Source organism: Meleagris gallopavo, chromosome 12 (assembly GCF_000146605.3).
Source record: "Meleagris gallopavo isolate NT-WF06-2002-E0010 breed Aviagen turkey brand Nicholas breeding stock chromosome 12, Turkey_5.1, whole genome shotgun sequence".
Classification (NCBI taxonomy): Eukaryota; Metazoa; Chordata; class Aves; order Galliformes; family Phasianidae; genus Meleagris; species Meleagris gallopavo.
In genome coordinates this window covers 4,650,830-4,669,673 of record NC_015022.2, presented here as the reverse complement: position 1 = coordinate 4,669,673, position 18,844 = coordinate 4,650,830, and the positions used below count along the sequence as shown (strand labels likewise).

Below are 18,844 nucleotides of genomic sequence, written 5' to 3'. Positions count from 1 at the left end.
GCCGAGGCGCGGGGCCGCCGCGGGAGGCGGGGGAGGAGGTCGGCAGGGCCGGGGGGATGGAAGCGAGGGCCCCGCTTTTCCGAGTCTGGGTGGTGCGGCCTTCCGCTAAGGAACAGGTCTACAGCCGCATTTACCTGTCTGCACACATGCGTGTGCTCAGCCTGTTTTACAAAAGCACGCTGATCTGCCCGGTAGAAATTACACCCTTAACGTGGCTGGGCACTTGTGAACACCCAGTTGGGTCCCTAGCTAAGAATTCGGGCAGGACTGTATTAAAAACCAGTTCTATATTTTTGCAAAAGCGTCCCAGTACCTTTTCTGCCAGCGTGCAAAGCAGTGAACGCTGCAGTCCAAAGCTGTGGAAGCTCAGCACTGAGCTCACCGAGTGCTCTTGCTTTTAAGTCCAAAGAGAGAACTCAAATACTCAAATTAGTAAAGAAAAGTCACTGTGTTACTGCCGGGCTCTATCTAGGGCTATGTGCAGCTCAGATACCAGCTCCTGTCCTTGTGCCTCATTCAGCCTTTCCTCCTGCCTGCTGATTGCCACCTCATGACATCCCATCAGCTACAGCACCATGGCTATTTGCAAACCAGATGGGAGAACAGATCCAGATTGCAAATGTTCAGTGGAAAACAAGTGTGCCTGAATGGATGGCGTAAATGTGAGGCAGATGGGGCAGTGCAAGTGGGGCTGTATGAACTGACACTGCCAGTTACATAAGTGGTCATCAGATCTTTGTTCAGATTTGAGATCTATGAAGATGATTGCATTCCATTTTCAATGCTACAAAGAATCTGCATCTAACGTACATCAAAATGTTGTGAAGTTTCATATAAATAACTGCTATTTGGTTGTGGTTTTCTTCTTTAATTTTCAAAACAATGTTGCCTTATCCAATTTAGTAGCTGTAAACTTTGAACATTTACCTTAACGTAGTGTTGAGAATGCAAAGCATTAAATCTTTTCTTATCATAAAAAAAAATAACACTGCTGAATGACTTCTCTGCTCTTACCATCTCCTAAATTGCATTATGCTCTCAGACTAAAAAATGCTATTGAAGAGCTCAGCAGCCAGATAGTGTCTGCACGCAGCTGGTTGGAACAGGAACGCGAGAGGATTGAAAAAGAGCTCGTGCAAAAACTTGACCAACTCTCACTGACTTTTAAGGAGAACACAGTAAGTTTCATCCAGATGTCCCAGTAATACTTCTCAGGAAGTGTTCAAAAGCATTATGAGTTACAGGGATGTTATTTGAATGAGACTCTTAGACCTCACCAACATTTGCAGAACTCTTTTTACTGATGTCTAGTGTAACATTCACCATGGACTGAGGGTCTTGAAATAAATCTGACCACTTTCAGTACATCAGTATTTTAGCCTTCTATCAAGTCATTTTAAAATGCTTTCTGAAATAAATTTTAATTCGTTGCACCTGTAAATTCCACATAATAAAAGGTGCATATCTGGGAAAGGCCACTCATTTTAATATCCATGCTAAATCATTAAAATTATTTTCCCTGGCTCCAGGAAATGAGTGAAAGAGCTATAGAGATGAAATTTAACCAGATGTCAGAGAAAATCAACAAAATAGAAGAAATACAGAAGATAACCATGGAAGCACATGAAACACAACAGTCTGAAGAAAAGATAAATATTCGTATTGGCAAACTTCAAAATGAGATTAATGAAGATATAAAAGAAATGAAAGCTGAAGTTAATGCTGGTAGGGCCATAATTAAACAAGATCTTCATTCTAAATTGTGGTAATGTTGAACTTTAATATTGTACAAAATGTCTGTGCATGTACCAAAGTAGTTTAAAGACTGGGCTGCATCTGTGGCATTCAAGAGGATTTTCACTAAGTGTGAAACTCACAGCAGCAAGAGGTGACATCTTATCAGCTTAGAATTGCTTCCCCCAAACCTACATTAGCACAGTTTGGCTGTGATCAGGGGCATTTTGACATTAGTTTGCCAGCATAACGAAAGTCCTATTTTTCTTCAGAACATTTGCCATCTTCCTAGGAGAAAACTGAATACTGTGGTAGGAAGAATATTCTGTTATCAACTATGCCATATTATTACTGCTTTAGATTACAAACTAATTTATCTCTCATCTGCAATTAGGGTTTGCAGCTATCTATGAGAGCATTGGATCTCTACGGCAAGTTCTAGAAGCAAAAATGAAACTTGACAGAGATGAACTACAAAAGCAGATCCACCAAATGAAGCAGGAGGTTCCAATGTGGGGAGAGGCTGGACCATGACTGCAAGATTTTGACTGAGATGAACACTTACTTGTCTGAATAGGCAGACTATAGCCTTGTTCCGGTCTGTAATCCAAATTAAATGCATGTACTGAAGGACATGCTGCTGTTGCACAGGTCTGTATGTTTACTTTGAGTGGTAAATGCAAGCTTTTAATAGACCAATTGACAAGAAGCTTTTATGGGCTGAGGTGCTCACTTGCCACTGCACTACTCTAGCTGCTCTCAGGAGATTACCAACTGTAAAACTGGAGTAATATATTGGTGAAGCTGGCACCTAATTTGCTAACAGCGTTTCAGTGCTCCCCAGTTGTGTAGGCTTGAGCAGGCAATTATATGCTTATATATATATAAGCATCTGCACCCCTGCTTTTTTTTTTCCTTTTTATTTAGAAACAAAAAGACACAAAAACCCAAACCAAGTTGATATCACTCGTGTAGTATCAGTTTGGCAAGGCTCCCAACCTTGATATACATTACTGTCTTTGAAGTTGATGGACATTTTTGCAGTGACCTTCTCTATCATTACAGGACATTGACTCCTTGTGAGGCAGAACTGGCACTGGACAGACCAATTTTCAAACCCCCTTTTGTTTAGTTGTGCAAATATCCTGCGTGCGCACGTGTGTGTAAACTAAATAGCATTATATAATGTAGTCGTGGACTAAAAATGATTCATGAACAATGTAAGAAACAACTTGTGGTCTTCAGTATTGTGACCTTTTCAGATGAATAACCAAGTGGACTTGAGAAGAGACAAAAATATTTATATAACGGTATTTTTTACTTGGGCATGTGTTCTTGTGACTTGTTTCATTTTATTGATAAAAGCTTTGAAAGGTTTGAGAAGAAAAGAAAGTGATAATCTAACAGTCTGGAGAATGCGATGTAAAATAAAATTCAGTTTATGATCAGATTAGACATTTCTGTGAAGTTCAACAACTAACTCTTCAATAATTTAGTAGGTTTGATTTTGTAATCGAGTTCATGCTGTTTCCAAATAATAACGGTCTATTTTCATTCCCATAACAGAAAACCCACTGAAAATAAGCACTCATACAAAATGCTAACCTATGTGGGAAAATATATATTTTGATTTGATATTATCAGCCACAACTTCATTTCCCATATCTTTTCAAATCATGTAGGATTAAGCACTCACAAAAGGCTTCATCTGGCATCCTATTAACTTGTACAGGTCACAGTAATTCATATACAAAAATGCTATTAATTTATACAAGCATTACTGCTAACTTGTATAAATTGATAGGATGTCTTTCCACTGTCTTTGTAGACTGATTATTTTTCTGGCTAATGCTGCAAAACTAGACTCTTAATTGGACAACCTGTGGCAAGTGTTTCTCCACTTCTACAAAATAATTTATGGCCCACAGACTTACCATAGTAAAATAAATAAAGGCTCTAAAAACATTCCCATTACTTTCACTGGGACAGTATATTGTGGGAAAAAAAATAAAAATCAAGAAAACATGCACTAATCTTTACAAGATTACTGCCTAAATTTGTATCCACTTCCTATGTAGTTGCAAAAATTTCAGGTATCTTTGCATTAAAATACTTTCAACTTTGACTTCCAGTGCTCTCCAATAACCACACTGCCTCTGTTATTCCTGTTTTGTACCATCCATGTACTGTGAAGTATATTTACGATGGCAGCTAAAAGGGAAGCCCTGTTCACTAAAGGAAGACAGTGCAATTCTCACAGATGTGTCTTGGGAATTGTCTAAAAATTAATTCTTTCTTCATGTATTCTTCTCTATTCTTAAATATTTAGCCAGGTGCAATGGCAATGCTATCTCTGGTGTTTTGTAAAATTAACAAAAACCCTGAATGTGTGAAGAAGCAAGAAGCGATGGAACAAAAACTCAACACCTTTTCTTCTGTAGTTGCAAATACTCTAGAGAGTATTGTACAATACACACACACAAAAAAAAAAAGCATAGAGGGAAACAGATAAACAGTTATATATGAATTTAATAAAATGTTTCTCTTATAAAATGTTGTGTGATTCAAGGTTATATTGAATCGCTATGACCCTGCAGGGAAAACTCCTTAACTCCTGCTCCTTTGATGAACTCAAATATGTTATGCTGGAGATTGCTTTTGTTCCACATGCTTGGCTATGATGCCATTATTGCCTGAATTGCAGGATAAGACTGGAGGGTCTTCACAATTTGTGCTTACTATAAAGCTTAAGCAATATCAAAACTCATTATACAGTGAAGCAGATCTTTCCTCCCCTCTGGCCTTTCATTTAATATAAATTCAATGGTGGTACAAAGGCGTGCAACATTTTTTCCTAGGGGATACATGGCTTTTTAAACAAAGAATAAGAAAAACCAGGAAACCCGAAGATCTGCTAAGCCCTTCCAAACCAGCATGAGAATTTGGATCAGCAGGTCCACCTCTGGTCCCTGAAGGAAAATTCCCCTCTCAAAAAACTGCCTGAGCTCAGACAGCAATTCATATCTCACTCACTCCTTTCTGGAGCACACAAAGCACAGGAGGCAGGTAAAACAACTACATTCTTCTAGGCTGACCAACTTCACCTTATGGAAGAGTTTACAAAAGCAGAAATTTCAGGGGTGTCTGCAACTCCAAACCATGCTATTGTAGGATGTCCCTGTTCTATAAATCTAAAGCCAAATATCATATTAGTATAACAGCTTCCAGCAGCATGAGATTAAGAGAGCAGATAGGAACTGCTGCAATGTACAACTTTAAATGATGAAATATCTTTGTGATTGAAATGCAAGACCTGCATTTCCAAGAATGTTTCTGAAATCAGATGACTTTCTCCCTCTTCCTTTCTCTTCACCATTTTTCAGAAGTCACCATTTAAAAATATTGATAATAGTGTAGCTGAAAGCAAGTATAAGTAGAGCACACATTGAGCCAACAAATCTCAAAGCTCTAAGAGGTATTATTTGTAAGTGTAGGTGGGATAGAAGAAAATGATCAAATGATGCCAGTACTTTTGATTTGCATTTTAGGGAGCATTTGCTAACATGCTTGAATATATAGGATTCAGTTCTGACTTTTCTTAAATTGAAACCAAATCAACGCAAATACCAAAGCAAATTCAAAGCAGAACCCTTTCTAATAGAACAAAAAGAACTGGTGCTATACGCAATCAATGGAAGAATTCTTGTTGAGCAGAGGGACTTCACATTTACTGCTGCAGAACCCACCAGCTATCTATGTCCTATTCCATAACATCACTGCTACAAAAGTTGTAGGGGCTAGACTAAAGCAGACCAGTTCCTCTCGTGAGATAAAAACTTTAGTTTTGTCAGCTCCTCAGCTCACACAAAGCTTTAAGCACTTGCAGTCTGCAGACCACAGTATTCAGTCTGAGTGACATGGCAAAGCATCAGTGGGTAACCTCACGAAAAATCTTTCTAACTGGAGTACGTGCCTCTTCCTCATGTGATACCATAGTGAAACTACAGCACTGTCCATCCAGAAGTTACTGGAAAACGAACTGTCAATAGTGACAGAATAATTGTGTTATTTACACTCATTAGGCAAGTTAGCAATGCAAATAAAATTAAAAAAGACAATCTTGAATTCAACACCCAGTTGTTTATGTAGTGCAGTTTGACATCATTGATAGTAATCAAAAAGTGATATAATTCAGTGGACACAGTTTTGACATTAGAGAAGAACAGTGTGAAAGAAAACATACAGCAGCACACTCATGTTACACCAAGTCAAACTGAAACTTGTCTCAGTTTCTATGTTTCTTTGTTGGCAGTCAGCAACAGAGAATGCTCTCCTTATCTTCAAATTAAAGTGCTCAGAAGACACACATTCCAATTACAGAAGTATCTAGTAAGAGGCATGAAAAATGGATGAAGTCCTCCTACGCATAGGGAAGGTGTTTCTCCTGTGACCTTCTCTACGGCATAAGAAATCTAGAGGCAATTTCAAATAAACGCAAAGAAATTCAGTGCAACTCCTCTATTAAACTGGCCACTGGGTGTCACCATTACTCCTGTCAAGTAAAGGAAGGTGCTGGCTTTACTGGGATGATCCCTGATAATACCACAGCTTGCAGGCTCACCTCAATTTACAAAATATTACTCATTTGGACAACTGTAGAAAATTCCAAATGTCTTTTTTAAATTTTCAGTAAAGACTGACCTTTCATTAAGTAGAATTCTGAGGGAGATTGGTGTGATCCTTTAGACTGTGCAAGGAACGCAAGTGGAAACCAAGGTCCTTTGCTATCATTTCTGTCAGCAAAACTTAAGTCAACACACTGCATTAAAAGGTAAGGTAAAACCAGATGAAATTTACTGGCAGTTCTTCTCAAATACAGGACCTTAAAATCATACAAAGCTCAAAGATCAACATGCATTTCAAACAGGTCATTTCAGGAGCAGCTGCTGACACGCAAGGTTCTTATCCCAGCACTGCCTCCCCTCCTGAGAGGGGCTTTGGCACGAGGACCACAGGGTAATCCAAGCAGTTGCTAGCAGATGATGCTCTGGGCCTAGTGCAAAATGCTGCTCTGAAATCCATGCAAGGATAATCTCAATATAATAATATTGGAATAGCCTTAACAGTGCAAAAATACTTGGGAGAGCTGTAACTTTTGCTGGCATACATCAGTGAAGGAAAAAAAAGTAATTTTGAGTTCAGTGCAGCATCAGTGATGCACACCAAACCAAGATCTAGTTTCAAGAAGAAAATCGAAGCTGTAATTGCCACAACACGGAAAGCCTATAGAAAAGTCATGAGAGACATCTGGAACCTAGCCAACTTGCTGAAGACAGACTAGAGTCAGATTTGGTTAGGCTGCAGAACTTGTACAATCAAACACTGTATGCTGCATTTGATAGAATGCTTATGAAAACAAGGAAGGGAGTTTGAGGCTCCTTCAGAGACTGAGAAAAAGATGCCAAACCTGTACAGTTCCAACAGCAATTTATACTGAGCTGATTTAGTACTTCACTCTGGCTTTTCCTGTAGTTTCAAGCACTGAAAGCATCTCAGCATCTGCCTGTTCCTGCCCATGTGGGACCTGAAGGAAGTTTTCAGGAAATTAATACATGAAGAGATGAGGCCTAAACCAAAACACCACAAACGAAGTCATCTACAACACATTAAGATAATAAATCTGTACTCACATCTGGCATCTATATACACAATCAGAGCAGCCTTGTAGTGAGGCAGTATCCTGAAGCTGGGACTCCCCATCACTACACAGCCTGTGCTGTTGCTGCATTGGCCCTTCTGTGGGCAGCTACAGAGGATGCTCCATTTGCTGCAAAAATTTAAAGGGTTCAACAACTACAAATGTTACAATATACACATCTGCATACATAACATTTAATTCCTACGTAGTCCCATACTCCTTTCTTGTTCCCTGAGCCTGAGATTTGCAATTCTAGTATGTTGCGAGCACCTTTTGTAATATATGAACCAGGGCATTCTAAGAAGGTATAACAAAGTAGAGCATTCAAAATGCAAGTAGCTGAAAACAACAGAAGTTAAATATTCTATGCTACTGGCATGTTCTTAAAAGATAGATGGATGCTAACTCGTTCACTACTACAATTAATAAACCCTATTCAGTTCATAGAGATCTTATGGAGGAAAACTGACCAGTTTGTATTTTGTATAGTTTTGAATATGTGAAGCACTGTGACCCAATTCCACACATGTGCTTTCCTTTCAGAGATTAATCTCACTAAATTGAATGTGGCAGCTCACAGCATATAGTAAGCTGCTTGCTTACCTCTTTGCATGTATAACATTTCACACTGCAGAATAAAAGTAATAGTTGGTCTCTGGTATGGTCTCCTGGTATCTTGTCACATCAGCAGCAAAAAGAACCCAAAAACAAACAAACCCAACCACTAGGTAACACTTGGGGTTTCCAGTTATCATAAACTAACAAGACAAAAAAAAAAGGGATAACATAATGTTATCACTGTTAATTTGTATTAATTTTTAATCCAGAATAAAGGAAGATGAGGAAGAGCCAGGAATACTGACATCACAGGACAGAACACTGCTCTGGGGCACTAGATCTCCTAATCCATTTTGGGATCATTTGGGCCCACAATTTTTATCTTTGTGCTCTTTGTTTCAGTAAACTATCTAGTGGCAAATTGATTATTTATGTTCACTAAGTTGCTCTGGCTGTGCTGACTCGAGCACTACATTAAATTCAAAACACAATGAGGAAAAGAGAGGAAGGAATTGAGCATCATTCTGTCCTCAAGGCCCTACTGTCACCTGATGTCACTGCTGTTCTTGTCAAGCCAAAGCAGGCAGGCTGCATATCTGCATGAATTGGCAGCTTTGGAAAGGCTCTGAGCAGGCAGGAAACGCTTAGGGAAATCAAACACATTATTTTGCTAAGTCAAAATACGTCTGGTGGACTGCAGTTGTTAGGACACATTCATTAACCAAGGCAAAAATACAGAGCCTTTGCTAAGCACGAGTCCCTCTGCAGCCTGCAGTGAAAGTCTGGGAGGGTCTGTTGGAGGGTCTGAAGCACCAGACCCTCCAACGCCCGTGACATGCATAACTATTAGGAAAACTCCATAAATATGAAGTTAGTGGTTTGATACAGAAGATCTTAAACCCAAGCGGAGGACAAACAACTCATACAGTTAATGACAATTAAGGAGCTTTTCCTACTTGTCACTGGCCCTGAAATAGTCCTCATTGTGTTCATAGAGAACCGCATGAGGAGTCAAAGTAGGTTCCAAATAAAGGGAATAAGAGAGGAGCCATCTGCACTACAGCAAGGTAGTAACTTCGTATCTGGTGAGGATAACAAAATGTTATGGTATTAAAACCAGAACTGCAGGATTTTGGAAAATAAAAAACTTTAATCATCATTCAAAAGGTTATAAAGGAGAAATGAAGAAAATTGACAAGTCTGCTCATCTTAGAAGAGCCTTTCCCTACAAAAGCATTTAGAGAAGCAAGTTAAGGTGCATTAGAACAGTGGGCCTGAGCAGAGGGTTTGGCATTCAGGGAACTTCTCAGCTCAAGGCCACATAGACATTAATTGTAAATGACAAAAATTCAACCGTTATTTGTGCTCTACTCACAGACACATGTAGTGGTTAATTCTGAAACTTGCATGCATGTGCGTACATATGGCATCTAAGCAAGCATGCAGCTTCATGCAAGGTGAGCATGGTTTTCACAGAAGTATCCCTTAGATGAATTGGCACCACATATTTCAATTGGTGAGGTTACATTATATATGTAAATATGCCTTGTAATTAAGGCTCAGTTTCCCAGTAATACAACCATCAGTTTGAACAATCATTCTAATTTTCCCTAATGAATTCTGATTTATTTTCTGTAAAGTATATGAGACAAAGACAACATACATGCCTTCAGTAGAGGTAGGAAGAGTGAAAAACAACATTTAAGCCCTATACATATTCCCAGTATTTCTTAGCCCTTTTGCCTTAAGTGGCTCTATACCCAACACAACACTCTTCACAGAACCCATTCCAAGTTCTCCATAAGGAATATAATAGGCACCTGACTCAGACTGGGAACCTTGCATGGCTAGTACTGCAGCCTCCCATGAGCCCAGGCTCCTTTCATTAGGTTAGTTATTAAACTCCTAATCCTTTAGTTAAGTTATATAGCTCAAGGCACTACTAAGAAGATGGAGTTATGCCTTGCAGACCCAGGAAAGAAGAAATCCAGAAGCAGAGCTCTATAGAGTATTTCACCATACTAGCTTTAAATCTTACCTTATTTGAATTCAGTGGAACTTTCCCAGAAGAAAGCTCTCCAGAATCACATGTCAAGTTTGCAAGATGGTCAAAGAGAAAACTGAGAACTTACCTGCCTATCATCTTCTTTCATCTTGCTTTGTGTTTCATGTGCATCAGTCAATCTATTGCGTTCCTGCTTTTCTCATGAGCTATGCAGTCCCTATTGAAAAGAATAAATGAATGGAAGTTATCTGAAAATCCCTCACTAGTTTCTGAATTCCAGAAGTATCTTTGTCACATAATTAACCTGAACACATGCTAGCACCAACAATAAGATGCTCTACAAACTTACAGACTTTATTAAAAAACAACACAAATCACAGAATAGCACATCTACAAGCGTTCATTTTCTTAACAAAGCAAATGTCATATTAAAATCTCATCCAAAATTCAACTAACCTTCCCCTAAAGGTAAGCTATATTAACTAGGCAGATATCAATTCAGTTACTAAAACAAACAAACAAATAAAAAAAGCTGCCGCTCTAATAGAGTCAATGGTCTTAATAAAGTGTCTCTCTCTTTACCATCCTTAACCCTGAAAGACAGTCTTCCTCAGGTGGGAACCTATCAGTGTCCTGCTCTTTATCACCCGGGCAGCTCCACCTTCACAGAACAAATACATTTCATTCTCCTTAAAGAAATCCTGCTGCTTTCTTGAACCTGTAACATCCTTCTAAAACTAGAAAACTGATACAATTACATTGCTAGTTAGGGCTGAATTTGGCAACCTAATTCATAAATCAAAGATACTGCTATATGAAGACAAAGGAGCCACAGAAAACCTAGGGTAGCTCAGAATGCATTAGAGAAATGAATGATTTCCTGGAGGGACTCAACTTCAGACTGGGTCAACGGTAAGGAAAAATGTATTACTGCCAATCTGCTGCTGAGTGAACCAACCAAACGGAGATGATGCTGACAAGGTAGTTACCAGACCTGTGTTACAAAATACCCCAATACCCCAAAATACTCAGCAGTAAGTTAACACCTTTACTTAGCTTATATAAGACACGTTCAGCTGATTCCCCATTTTACAAGAGATGTGTGGGGGAATAGTGATCTTGCAACATGCTTATCTGGGGATTTCTGGGCTTTGATATTCAAAACTTTCAAATCAACCCATTCAAATGAGTTCATTACTCTATATTTAAACACTAGAATTAATGCAAGAAATACTGTAATTTTTTTAAAAATGTTCAAGTGATTTATTAAAAGTCATACTCCTAAGAATAAAATGCAGCTGTCTGCTTAGAAAACCTGCTCTTAGGCATATAAATTTTTTGGCTGTCTTTAAGACTTAAGCTCCCAGGTGATCAGAAGCTCTTTAGAATCTATGATACATATTGTAGTGCTTTTGAAAACTGTACTATTATGAATGTATTTTATCTATGGATCATCATCGTGTGAATACATTGAAATCTAGGTTACAAATATCACTCCCTCGGACAATGCATCAGCAAATTGATAAATTAAATTAAAATATTCAAGCCATCTCAGCTACTTATAAGCTGTCCATGCAGCCTAGCAATAGCAATGCCATTATTGCCTCTGACCTGCCACGCTGCATTATCTTCATAATTAAGCAGGAATCCAGGGTAACAGTCTTGACCATGACAAAGATAGCCTTGAATTGCAGCCGTTAAAGAGATCCACAGCATTTTTATTTAGGCCTCCCAGAGGACTTATTAGGAGCAAGGGCTTCAATTAAAAACAAAGATTCAGTTACATGAATTAGCAACAGCAGGAGCACTGCTTTACTTTGGAATGTGCTCCCTAGATGTAGTAACAACAGACAACTCTCTGAAGGCCCAGTTTCAATAAACAAACTCCAGGTATGCAAACATCTCTTGTTGAAAAATCAACTTCAACTATGACAACAGAAAGCTTTCCATAAGCTCTCTTACATGTCTTGCTATATTTCCCTGCTCCAGATAACCACGATAATTTTTCTTATCCTTTTATCATATATCAATTAGTCAAATTCAGTACCAATACTGTTAACAAAACCATGGATTTGGCCTCTTGCATCCATGCCAGCAAGATATGCAGAGGAAGAGACTCAGAGCTGTGTCAAGCAAGGTTACCTCTGAACGTAAGAACTATGTTGTTCAAATCAGCAGATGAATTTAGGTCAGGTTTTTAATCCATTTTAGTCATTATCTTGTATCTTATAATTATTCAGTAAGGCAGCTAGTGGTCTAAAACTCCTTCTGCAAACCTAGTGCTATAGGAAACACCTGAAAGCTTATTCAAGCTTGAAAAACACCTTCAACATAATTAAAATGTCCAAAAGAAACAAAGCTATTCCTTTCTCCAACTCATGGCCCCATTCTCCTCTTTTCCATTTTTTTTCATCCTCTCCATCATACTAGAAGGAAGTTTTTGAATAGATTTGTTCATAACGTCTGAAATCTGTCGATAGCAGATTCTGAGGGGATCTCACCCCAAACTGCGCACACCTCTCGCCAGCTCAGAAACATCGGCTGCTCTGTTACTTGCATCTGGCTCGTTCCAAGTGCACGCTGTGTTGTATAGTTATTTTCCAGGGACAGTACGCGACAAAACGCACCCCAGTAATCCCTCAGACTACTGATAAGCCTTACGCTATGTGAGCCATGTATGAGCCAGAATCCCAACCTGATAGAACAGAGGCACAAGGCCTCCTCCCTTTGCAGGAAGGGGCTAACAGCTGGAGCTGAGCACAGGGAGCCGATATCCAGCACTGTGGGCTTTCCTTCCCCCTTCCATTTTCAGTAGTCAGAACTGCTTGTGTACATTCTTCTGCTTTGTGATGAATGCTGCTCACTACACCCACCGACAGTCCTTGGCTGTGCAGTCAGAGTGGTATGATGAGTAGACCGGCTGGCCAGTCTCCTTTGAAACCAGGAATGAGTAGGAAAAGTCTCACACGTTGTCACAAGCAATAACAGCAGAAGTACAGCTGGAAGAAGGACCCACTACTCCTACATGCCTGGCTGTTTCTGAGAGCCCTGGGAGGCAGCAGGCCCTTTCTGCTTGTTTTATTTGCCATGCTTGGGAAGCCACAGCATGGTTCCGCTGTGCTGGCCACTCAGAAAAACATGGTCTGCACTTCTGAATACAGCAAACCCACACCTCATCTTCCTCAGTGCTCTGGACACGCTGTGCCTGGGTCCTCATTTCTGTTTTGAGATAAAATGGACCACACTCAGTGGTTTGAATTTTTTGCTGTGAATTTTCCATCAAAACATATATATAAGGGAGTTCCAGCTCCTCCCAGTGATACAGCAGCACCCGCTGTCTATCTCACACCCCCAGTGCCCTTGACCTAAAGCCCAGCTAAATTATGCTTCCCTCATTCTTTCCCTGTGGTATGTCTGCATTCATGTACAAGGCCATTTCATCAAGAAGTATTAGCACATGAATTAAGACAAATAATGAAAAGATAGAGAAGGGACTGCAGAAGTAGACAGGCAGAATGAAGCAGCTGCCCAAGACAGGGAAAAGGATTCAGTCTGGCAGTAAACAGGCAACAGCAGACACCGGAACTGCTCAGGAAAGCATGTGCTTTGCTTAGAGGTCTTCCTTTTCCCATTGAAGAAAGTTAAATGTGGTCTTCTGATACCTAATGAATTTTTATTTTAGTTACACGTCCTAATTTGGGTGCTGTGACAACCTGCCATCCTGCAAACATAACTATCTAAGCTGTCACTTGATCTTCAGACCAACAACTGTCCGGATGACCAGAAAAACAGACTGTAATTGCTGAGATTCATTAATTGCTTAAGAAAACGCAATGGTGGTGATGCTCATCAGCCACTGTCACAGCCGGAGGTCTGTCCTCATCAGCAAAACAACCTGGAAGTGGCTCCTAGAATTCCTCCTAGAGTCCCATAAGGAATCGCCCTTTGAAAATCGCCCTGCCTCTGAAGGATCCAAATAGAAATTACTCATTTTTAGTTTCCATTCTCTGAATGCTTCCTTTGCAAGAGGTGAAGCTGTCCCCAGCTGGAGGCAATGAGCACTTAGCACTGCAGCATGGCAGGCAGCCGCTGCGCCGAGCTGTGCGGGACGAGCACTGCTGCAGCCTCTGTGAACTGCTGTGCCATTTGTCCCTTTGTAGGCTTCTGGTGACAGCAGTGTGCTGGGCTGCAAAGGATGCAATTACAGAGAAAGGACACAACCTCATTTATAATATAGGATATATATAGTATATATGAGATACGATGTTTCAAATGCTTAAAGAATATCAACTGCACCTCCAGCAGTGATTAATTAAAATCATCATACATGTACCAGGCTGATTTACTTTAAGGGTGATTCTGAGACTTGTGGGAGAAGCTGGAAAAGTACTGGGAAATGCTGCTTTTTACAACATACAAACTACACATGCAAATTTGCAGTCCATACATTTCAAGACAAAATGCAGAGACCTGAAGTAATAAGAAATTCTTTCTCCCCTCAGCCCTATTAAAAACATATTTATGTGACAAACCTACACATAAGCTTTAGTGTTCTAAAGGAAAAAGTCAGCATTCTTTAGCAGAAGAGAACACGCGGATTACTTTCTGTTTTAGAAACCCCATCTGTAGAAACGTGACTTCCCAAGACTGGTCTGTTTCCTATCCCCTGTCCCATCCACATCGCTGCAGTTTAAACAAATTTGCTCCCAGTTCTGGTACAACATTACTTAACATTACTGTCTGGAAAAAATATCATTATTCAAGCATTTCCATCTTTGAAAGGATTAGAGCTTAGCTTTATGGTCAAAGCCCCATTAGTATGGTCTTTGTAGATAAAACCACCCTCTTTTGTGGAATTCGTGTTATTTAAATTTTACCAGATGGCAATTTTTTCAGCAAAGAGAAATTTGCAGCGTGTTGCTTTAGGACAAGATAAATAAGGTTGATTTTCAGATGCTTTTAGATGAGGAGCTGTTAAAGCCGCAGGCCTAACATGCAGATTTCTTGTCAACTTTAATTAGCTTCTGCGAACCCTACATTATGAAGTTATTTAAAATTAACCAGGGTGAAGAAAATCAATTTTGCCAACTTTCAGTTGTTCACACTCATGCAAAAGGACGGCAGAGGGACTGTGTGCAGCTGTGAACTCCGCGTCAGTGAGAAATGAGGGCCAAGCCCAGGGACTGCAGAATGACTCAAAGGGACTGAAAATGGCAGAGGCGAAACAGAGAGGAACAAGTCATTCCTTTTATAGAATCAAAGTGGAAATGTGCTAAGCACGGCATAAATGAAAATCGGCGAGAGCTCTCAGCAGGAAAAAGCAGGGTAGGGTAGCAATGCTGAGAAAGCCCAGCAGCCCTCGGTGTGCCTCCTGCCCCTCCAACGCAGGAGCAGCTGTATTACTCAGCCTTAGCTCCAGCTACCAGAAGAGTCTATGTTTTCTTCTCACACATTTCATCAGTGTTGCTCCCACTGCTGTTTAATAGCTATACTCACGCTCTAATGTATGTCTATGCTAACAGCAGTGAGGGATGAGGATGAAATCTGGAAGCTGTTGGCATTATAGAAATGGCCATGGGCACCACTCATTAGTTACACAAATTCATTAGGCAAATTTTACAAGTTGTTATTCTTCACATAAGAGCACATGAATTACAGCAACTCTCTCAGTTGTTGCTTTTTGCAAAGTGGGGGTGCAGCACTCTGTTGTTTTTAACAACAGAACAGTTTGTGCCCCTTTTTTATCCTTTCTAACCAAAAAACAATTTGGGGAATGTGCTGTTTTCTGGAAATGACATATTGCTGCAGGAGCTAAGAAATTAGTAAGAGATAACCTTCATGAACTTCTGTTTGAGATTGGATGTATAGAAAGTAAGTTCAATTACAAAAATAACCAGATTTCAAAGCACTACTTTGTCCTTCAGTGGATAAGTCATCACCAAAGCTATCTGCTACATCTTGGCAAAGAATTCAGGCCATTTTTTCAAGGCACAGAAGAAAATCAAAGTCATCACAGATACATTCCCCACCATTGAGACTATTACTTGTGAAAAATAAACAAGAGGGAGTAACTAATAACATCAGGCTCCTTTACTAACACTACACAAAAATCCAAAAATAAAGGCAACAATGAAAGAGGTAATTAGTTTAATTTGAGTAACATTAAAATAAATGTAGGCATGTCTCATCTAACAGTTGCTGGAAGTTCCAATTGAAATCCTTGCCTCATCTACCTTCTTCCCTAAAAGAAGGAGAAGCAGATTTTTTTGCCCATGGAAGCCCTGGGCCCACGCAATTTCACAAAATTAGATCAAAGTCAGAAAGCACTGCAGGCGCTTTCAGACTGTGTATGAGATGGTCACTTCTCCCACCCAAAGCTCAGGGCTGTCTTACCATCTTCCATCACATGAGGCAGCTGTATGCTTTTGCATGCTTGCCTGTAACCAGTGCAGACAGAAAACAAGGCTATTCCTCACACTGGGAATATTACAATCCCTGGACAACTGCAACATCTTGTAATGACCACATGAGTCACTCTTAATGAGCTTCAGTCCCTGGTTCTTTTAACTTACCAATGTCCTAGATCAGCCTTATAAATAAAACCGAGAAATATCTTATTTTTCTATAGTCACAAACTCAAAATGCCAGTGTGTTTCTGTGATTGCTTTGTGCCTCACTCAGACTCCTGAAATAGTACCCGAGTGAGGATGTGTGCCTTCTGCACAAGATGCACGCACTTCTTTGCTTACTACATAAAGGAACAAAAAGCAGCACACTGACATTAGGTAAATGCTATCACCACAAGCATTTTCTTATGCCTGACCTTCCTGTGAAGATGTATGATCTGTGCATATTGTTGTCTCTGCGAATATATTGAATATTCACAAGCAAGACAGATGCACAGTTGCCTTGTATAATTATGTCCAACGTGCATGGCAAATGAACTATTAAGGGCTTGTCCATATTCAGGCAAACACCCTGAAGTGGTGGCAGTCCCATAGCAGTTTTTACAGCCTGTAATTGTGAGATGAATTTGCACTCATCATTGCATCTAGAAAAGCTTTATCTGAGGAGAGGTAATGTCTCTCTCCAAATCACCTGGCTAGATAGTGCAAACACAAAGAAGAATTAAAAGCTTAGGGAGGAATGGGACTCGATCTCTGGCAGGAGCTGGAGGCCGAGGACAGAGCCTCTGCTGGCCACAGACTGTTGAGTATTTTATGCAAGCCTACTAAAGTCTAATAGATTTCCTATTTTTAAACAAGTAATATTTCAGAAGACATCATTCTGAATATGAGTTCCTGGCCAGTGAGCTGGAGGAGGAAAGAGGCAACCTTAGCAGTATGGCTCTGAGTACTTCCACTCTGCATTCCCAGTTGCTGTACAATACGGACACTCCTGGAAGCACTGGTGCCCAACCACAGCAGCTCTGTGAGGCAGCAAGTCCACCTCCTCTGGGCTGTGTGGCCTAGAAGGAACAAAGAAGCAAGGAGATGGAGAGGTCTGGAGCAAGCAAGTCTGGAGATGGAGGCTGATGTGGCTTAAAGAGAAGGGCTCTTGAGGACCTTGGGCTGTGCAAGCTTCCCGGTGCTTTCACTGTGATCCTGCCTTCACCAGCCGGGAGAGGCGGCTGTCAACAAAACAATGTGCAGAGCAAAATGAGCCAACAGCAGAGGTCAGCCTTGAACTGTACATTTCCTCTCCAAATTTGCTATCTGAACAATTCTGCTGTTGACTGTCCACCTAGAAATAATCTGAGGTATCCGTGCCGTAACAGCAGTGGATAACAGGAGGAAGAGGAAGGGAGTTCCCTTCCAAAACAAGAAGAGGTAAAAGCCAGGTGCTCGAAGCACTGCCAGGTAAGGGTTTCATTACAAATGGATGACACTTGACAGGAACACGGAGCTCCTAGCAACACATTCCTCCTCTTTGCTAGCTATTCCAGGAAGGTCAACATCACACAGAAAACAAACAAACAAACAAACAAACAAATGAAAAAAAAATGCCCTGAAACTAAAATAAAACCACTTGCTGATTTTCAGGTTGGCTCATTCCAAAGGGATATGGTTCCACTGTGCCATATTTAAGTGCCTGAACGACCAACGCATGCATGTGCTGCGGTGCTCAGGTTGTCTCTGTTCATCTGGTCCTGAGCTCAACATGTAAAAACATTTAAACAGTGCCTCCATAAGTTAGATCAGTGCTTATCACCAAACAAATTACCTGGACTTTAAAGTCTAGGAATGAACATGGGCTAATCACCTGCTGTTTGCTGGGTGACTGGAAGAACAAGCATTTTGTTATCTCTTGCAGAGGGGAGGCTCTTCAGTGGCATCCTCCCTTGAACGCAGCTGCCTGGATCTTGGTTTAATGCAGCAGCTGAAGATAGGGGACTCGGGGATTTGGACTGATTGCCTACACACAGTGTCACAAATGTCAGTTGCAAACGGGGAAACTGATGATCACCAAAATGCACTGAATTTTCTGGGCCTGCTTTCCAGCTTGCAGGGTGCACCTACACCAGGCAGGAATTCTGGCATCATTTCACTCGGTTCCGTGTTTGTCAAGTGCTAAACGCAGCACTCCTAAGCACAGGTTGTTTTTTCTGTATATGGACAAACCATTGCATACCTGACCCCACGGCTCTGCACCTCTGCTGAGGATTGAGCAGCCACGGGAGCTTCGGGAGAGTACTTCGCTTTGCCCACCTCCTTCCTCTCCAAGACCTCAGCAAGTCGAATTCCCACCAGGAGCCCCGCACTGTTTCCTTGCCACTGTTTCACTCAGCCCGGACAGGCACTCTCCTGGCCGGGTCACTTGCTGCCCTCGGGGCCGTTTTCCACAACGAC

At 40.7% G+C, this 18,844-nt stretch overlaps 1 protein-coding gene and 1 long non-coding RNA gene across 2 annotated transcripts; one reads left to right on the top strand and one right to left on the bottom strand.

The window, feature by feature from the left end:
- The first annotated feature begins 980 nt into the window (after positions 1-980).
- LOC104912779 (protein FAM81A-like) lies at positions 981-4,676 on the top strand. Its single transcript, XM_010717283.3, has 3 exons — positions 981-1,178; positions 1,530-1,725; positions 2,129-4,676. The coding sequence occupies exons 1-3, from the start codon at positions 996-998 to the stop codon at positions 2,266-2,268; spliced, it is 519 nt and encodes a 172-aa protein (XP_010715585.1). The 5' UTR covers positions 981-995; the 3' UTR covers positions 2,269-4,676.
- Positions 4,677-6,918: 2,242 nt separating this feature from the next.
- On the bottom strand, positions 6,919-12,805 carry LOC109369595. The gene is made up of 4 exons (XR_002118825.1): positions 12,691-12,805; positions 10,123-10,212; positions 7,425-7,561; positions 6,919-7,318 (listed from the first exon to the last, which is right to left on the bottom strand). It is a non-coding gene; the product is annotated as an uncharacterized LOC109369595 (long non-coding RNA).
- Between the last annotated feature and the right edge of the window lie 6,039 nt (positions 12,806-18,844).

Bases quoted from the DNA above. Each gene is read 5' to 3' on its own strand.
- LOC104912779 (XM_010717283.3), top strand. From the start codon at position 996: ATGACTTCTCTGCTCTTACCATCTCCTAAATTGCATTATGCTCTCAGA. The intron at 1,179-1,529 runs GTAAGTTTCATC...CCCTGGCTCCAG, and splicing joins TGACTTTTAAGGAGAACACA to GAAATGAGTGAAAGAGCTAT. The intron at 1,726-2,128 runs GTAGGGCCATAA...ATCTGCAATTAG, and splicing joins GAAAGCTGAAGTTAATGCTG to GGTTTGCAGCTATCTATGAG.